General features: G+C 55.3%; 1 protein-coding gene across 1 annotated transcript; it reads right to left on the bottom strand.

Moving 5' to 3' along the window:
- On the bottom strand, nt 1-1,898 carry LOC138489225 (nuclear apoptosis-inducing factor 1-like). Its single transcript, XM_069616903.1, has 2 exons — nt 1,201-1,898; nt 1-886 (listed from the first exon to the last, which is right to left on the bottom strand). Exons 1-2 carry the CDS (start codon nt 1,619-1,621, stop codon nt 45-47), a joined length of 1,263 nt encoding a protein of 420 aa, XP_069473004.1. The 5' UTR covers nt 1,622-1,898; the 3' UTR covers nt 1-44.
- Nucleotides 1,899-6,050: the final 4,152 nt, after the last annotated feature.

Here is a 6,050-nt window from a genome sequence, read left to right as displayed (position 1 = left end):
CTGTGCAGCAGTGTCAGTAGTAGGATTCCTACACTGTCCGGCCACTATTGGCAGCCCCCTCCACTGGCCCCCGGGGCACCCCTGCCTGTGCTGCGGAGGTTCCTCCCCGATCGGCGGATGGGGCTGCTCGGTGTCGAGCTGGCAACCGAGGAGGATCCTGCCTGCTCATTTGGACGCATGGCCCGTATTGTCTGCACAAGGTCAGTGATGGCGTGCCGCACAGCAGCTAGTTCCGCGCAGATGTCCTTTGTGGACGACTCTATAGCTGCCTTCACAGTCTCAGCACATTTATCCATTGCTGCACTTGACCCCCCACATTCAGCAACATGTTCTTCGAGCAGCGAGGAAAGTTGCTGCTGCCGGGTGGCAATCGCCTCCAGAGAATGGTTGGGATTCTGGGCCATGGCTAATGGCAGTGGCATTCCCATTGGGCTGATCTGCCCCTGCAGCGGGGATGGAGTGGCTGGCCAATCGTCATCCTCTGGCTGACCCTGTGTGGCATCCACATGCGGGCTGCTTAGGGACAGGTAGGGGGAATGAGGGTGGCCTGTGGGGCTCCTGACATCACTCTCCTCAAAGGTCCCTGCTTCACTATCGGAGGAGGCAGCAATGGCAGCAGTCTCCCCAAGTGTGCTGCTTGCAGCAGAGGCTGTGGCTTCTGTGGGCATGATTGGTGTGATGTCTGCTGCTGCTGCTGCTGCTGCTGTACTGCCTGCTGGGGTGGCTGTCTGTGCCCTGTCCTGTTTCCCTTGCATGGATTTTGCCTGCTGTGGTGTTTTCCTCGGGACGACAGAGGTGGAGGGTTGTGGCGTTGGCACAGTTGGCCTGGCCCTCTTGGTGGGTGTGGAGGCTGTGGTGTCCTCTTCCTCAAGGTCGGAATTTGAGCCTGTGGTGGGACAGAGGAGGGAGAGTGTTATTGATGGGTCTGCGGACATTGGCCGGGCATTGTGGCGACTGGCATCTCATCAGTTAGTACATGTGGCACATTTCATGCAGGGGAAAAAAGTTGACTCCCTTTTGTGTGGAAGTAGCATGGAGGTATGTGGGTGCCTGCAGTTAGGGTGTGCATGCTGCATGTGTACAGGGTGCAGATCGGATGTATCTGTGGGCAGTCTCCTGCTGATGTGTTGCATTCACACTATGGGCCAACATTGTACTTCACATGAATGGACTTTGCATGCCTTGATTTGAGCCACCTACCTGCATCGCCCGATGTCGGGGCTCCTCTCTCCATTCCTCCTACTCCTTCAATGCTCTGCATTCCGATTGTGGAGGCACAGATTTCCTCCCATGGCTGCAATTTTATAGGGGACTCCGATCCTCCCCCAGTTGCCATTGCCAGGTTCATGTTGGCTGATAGTATGCTCCTGACTCTGAGCCGGAGATCGTCCCACCGCTTGCGGCACTGTTTGACATTGCGGGGTGTCGTTCCCACGGCACTGACCCGCTGAGCTACCAGTGCCCATATGGCCTTCTTCTTGGTTATGGCCGGTCTTGTCAGTTGGTTGGAGAATACCACTGCAGCGTTCTCCTGTAGGGTCTCCGCTAGAATGGTGAGCTCCTCTCTGGAGAAGCGGTCTTGCCGCTGGCGGTCACAGGCTTTTTTCAAAACTTTAGGCATCTTCCTGCAGGTAGAAGGTTGAAGCCGGTATTGGCGGGGTCTCAGGCTCGGATGTCCAGTGGTTTCGGAGGATGGCAATGGATTGTGTTTTTAAAGATGGCCGCCGTGCTCTTTCCCGTTCCGCCGCGGTGACGCTACTTCCGGTTCCGCTTATCTACGGTCAACGCTAATTGCGGTGACCGCTAACTACGGTCACCGCTATGTACGGCGGTGGCGGTGGTGCACCTTGCGCCGCATACGATGCCGGTAGGTGCCGTTTTGGGGGCATTACCGCCATGGCGCTGTTTACATTACCGCCATGGCATAATGCTCGTGCGCGATGGGTCGTAATGTGGCGCACTTTACACCATCGTCCCACGGCGTTAACGTTCATTACGCCATGGCGGTAATGACGGCGGATTACCGCCAGGGTCGTAATGAGGTTAGTGTTAACATTCAAAACTAACAAAGCTCATTACCAGTGCATGCTGAAAACTATAGCCTGTAATTTAATTGGGTAATCCTATTTGACATGTGAACCAGATTGCCCAACCAAGGCATTTAAGTTGAAGGGGGTTCTGAAATCCAAAATTCCTAAATCATCCCAATTTTTCTGTCCAGCATCCCCAATACAGTCCTTTAAGAGGAGGGGAAGGTGGTCTGAAATCCAAAATTCCTAAATCATCCCAATTTTTCTGTCCAGCATCCTCAATATAGTCCTTTAAGAGGAGGGGAAGAGGGTCTGAAATGTAAGATTCCTAAATCATCCCAATTTTTCTGTCCAGCTTCCCCAACACAGGCCTTTAAGTGGAGGTGTTCTGAAATCCAAATTTCCTAAATCATTCCAGTGTTTCTGTCCGACTTCCCCAACACAGACCTTTAAGTGAGGGGGGATCTGAAAAACAAACTGCTAAATCACCCTGGGCCTCATTACGACCCTGGCGCTAAGTGAAAAACGATGGCGGTAAATGGTTACCGCCATCGTTTTCCGCCAGGTCCGATCATGACCCGTGACCGTGAACTACGATGCCATTAGCGGCATCGTAGTTAACGCTGCCGCTAACTGCGCTAAGGGTGCGCGCACGCGACGGGCCACACCATACTTAGCGCCATGGCGGAAAGGTATGCAAATGCCGACCCAAGCGGACATGCACCTAACGCCATCACCCAGCCCGTTAAGTACCTTACCGCCATGGTGCTAATTACGCCATCGCGAACCAACCGTAAAGGGCCATGTAAAGTGAATGCAGCTGCCACAGGTGCACAGAAACAGCACAGGTGAAGGCAATACAGACTCAGGAAGTACAAAAAGAGCACACCCCACCCCTTCCCACACCCAGTCACACTCCACAATGATACCAATACGACTAGCAATGTTGGGGCTGGAGGACCTGATAGCAATGCATGTGCTACAACAGCAACAACAACAACAGGCAGCACAGAGGAGACGCAGGAGGAGAAGGGGGGCAAGGCAGGCCCAGCAAGCCCCACCAGCACAGCCAGTGCCACCACGCAGGCAGCCCCCAATCCCACGCATCAGAGCCAATCCATTCAACCTCACTGCTGAGCAGATCCACACCCTGTACCGTTTGGACCGGGACACCATCACCGCCATCGTAGACATGATACACAACGACATCGTCAGCATGATAGAAACTCCAACCGCCATCCCCCCCTACTGAAGGTAGTGTCTGTACTCCACTTCCTGGCCACAGGCACCTACCAGCACACAGTGGGGCACTTGCATGGCATTTCACAACCATTATTCCAACGAACACTCATCCAAGTGCTCGATGCCCTCCTCAAGCACACAGACGACCACATCTCATTGCCACGGACTGCCCAGGACATTGCAAACACCAAAGTGGGTTTCCATGCACTAGCCGGCATACCCGGTTGCATTGGTGCCATCGACTGCACCCATGTGGAATTGGTGGTTCCACGTGCCATGGAGGTACCGTACCGCAACCGGAAACAGTTCCACTCAATCAACGTGCAAATGGTCTGTGACTCCAACAAGATCATCACACATTGTTGTGCCCGATTCCCCGGATCAACCCATGATTCTGTGGTCCTGAGGAACTCCACAATACCACGCTACATGGAGCGACATGCAGGCCCAAGATCCTGGCTACTCGGTGAGTCCAAGGTCATGGAAGTGGGCAGGTGAATGACGTACCGATGCATACTCCACCTGGCTGAAAGGGGGGGGCGGAATGATGCATACTCCACCTGGCTGAAAGGGGGGGGATGATGCATACTCCACCTGGCTGATAGGGGGGGGGGAATGATGCATACTCCACCTGGCTGAAAGGGGGGGGGATGATGCATACTCCACCTGGCTGAAAGTGGGGGGGAAAGATGCATACTCCACCTGGCTGAAAGGGGGGGGAATGATGCATACTCCACCTGGCTGATAGGGGGGGGAATGATGCATACTCAACCTGGCTGTGAGTAACACAGAGAACAGAGACAGAGGATGGGCACTCACAATGCACTCAACCCCTCTGCATACATTGGGTGATGGCATGCAAAACAGGCCATGGGAGCCATGAGCATATACTGGTTGCATTGTGTGAATCAATTAGTGCATGTAGAAGTGAGCCGAAGTAGCAGTTGGATGCAAGCCATGGTGGCACATCATGTTCTTGATCAGACGACATGACTGACACATACATTCTCGCCTACATACAGGTGATGCAGGCTATCCCCTGAAGAGGTGGCTCCTTACACCAGTCCGGAACCCGCAGAACCAGCACGAGGAGGACTTCAACCGTGCACATACACGTACTCGTGTGGTCATAGAGCAGACATTCGGCCTATTGAAGGCACGGTTCCGAAGCCTCAGCAGGTCTGGTGGGGCACTCCTGTACCACCATGAGAAGGTGGCAATGATCGTCATGGCATGTGTCATGCTACACAATATGTGCGTCAGACGGAATGTGCCCCTGCCCCCTGACGCAGAACTGCAACCACATGAGGATGAGGAGGGTGCAGATGGGGCGGCACCCCATGGAGGAGGCGACGCACAGGAGGGGCGTGCAATGCGCCAAAGTATCATCGACCACTGCTTCTAGCACACACGGCTGGTGTGAATCACATGGAGACTGCACTTGGGGCACTGTGTGTCTCTGGGACATGCACACTATGGACTGTACACCAATAAAGCACACATACGCAATGAAAATGTCCACACATTTCATTTTGGGAAAGAAAAAAGTGTATTTAAACTATGAAACGTCGTGACACACCCCCTCCCCCCTGCACACCCCAACACACCCCCCCTCCCCCCTGCACACCCCTACGCACCCCCTCCTCCCTCCCCCCTGCACACCCCAACACACCCCATGTAGGTGTCAACAGATTCCTGTGACAGTGGCCACAGGCTGTTACAAGCCCCCTCTCCCGGCCCCCGGGGCACCCCTGGCTGTGGAGCGCAGGTTACGTCCGGAACGTCGGACGGGGCTGCTCTGTGCAGAACTGGCAGTGGAGGAGGTCCCTGCCTGCCCCCGTGCATGCACGTCCTGTAGGGTGTGGGTGAGCTCAGTGAGCGCACGACGCAAGCCGGCAAGTTCAGCACAGATGTCCCTGGACATGGCCTGCATGGCATCCCTCAGGGTGGCAGTGCTCTGCGCTACTTCGGCCCTTAGGGTCTCCGTGGCCTGTTCAATGGTTGCCCTAGCCCCCACACATTCCGCGGCATGCTCAGCCAGCATCGTGGACAGTTGTTGCTGCCATTCTGTGATGTCCTCGAGGGACTACGGTCCCTGCTGGCCCATGGCCAGTGCTGGTGGTGTGATGGAGGGGCTGCTCCCCTCCTGTGGACTGAGGACTGGGCATGGGGTAGAAGGCCACTCCTCTACCTCTGTGTGCCCCTGTGTGTGATCCTCATGGGGGCTGGCGTCTGACAAACAGGGGGAATGTAGTAGGTCAGTGGGGCTTCTGACTTCGTGCTCCTCAATGTCTGAGTCTGAACATGCAGCTATTGCAGCTGTCACACCCATGTTGCTGCGGTGCCTTCTGTGGCAGGCAATGTTGGTAGAGGTGGAGCAGCTGCTGCTGGCCTGCTGACTACAGGGGTGCTTGCCGGTGGGGCGTCCGGTATGCTTGCAGTGGGTCCTGCTTGTTGTGGGGTCTGCCTCACTGCAGCTGAGGTTGAGGGTGCGGGACGGTATTATTGGCCTTCTTGGCTCTCTTCTTCGCAGGGGTGACCTGGTCCTCGGGGTGTGAATCTGTGCCTGTGGTGGAGCAAAGGAGGGAGGGCGTTATTGATGGGTCTGCGGACTTTGGAATGACAATGATAGACATTATTCTGGTCAGTAGATGAGGCAGATTTCAGGCAGGGCCATGCAGGTTGTCTCCTTTTAGTGTGGAATGTGGATGCAGGTATGCGGGTGCCAGCAGTGTATACAGGGTGGTGCTCGCATGTGGCTATGGGCAGTGTGGATAT

The sequence above is a fragment of the Ambystoma mexicanum genome, chromosome 9 (assembly GCF_040938575.1).
Source record: "Ambystoma mexicanum isolate Mex_15411 chromosome 9, UKY_AmexF1_1, whole genome shotgun sequence".
Classification (NCBI taxonomy): domain Eukaryota; kingdom Metazoa; phylum Chordata; class Amphibia; order Caudata; family Ambystomatidae; genus Ambystoma; species Ambystoma mexicanum.
This window is presented reverse-complemented; position numbering and strand designations above follow the sequence as displayed.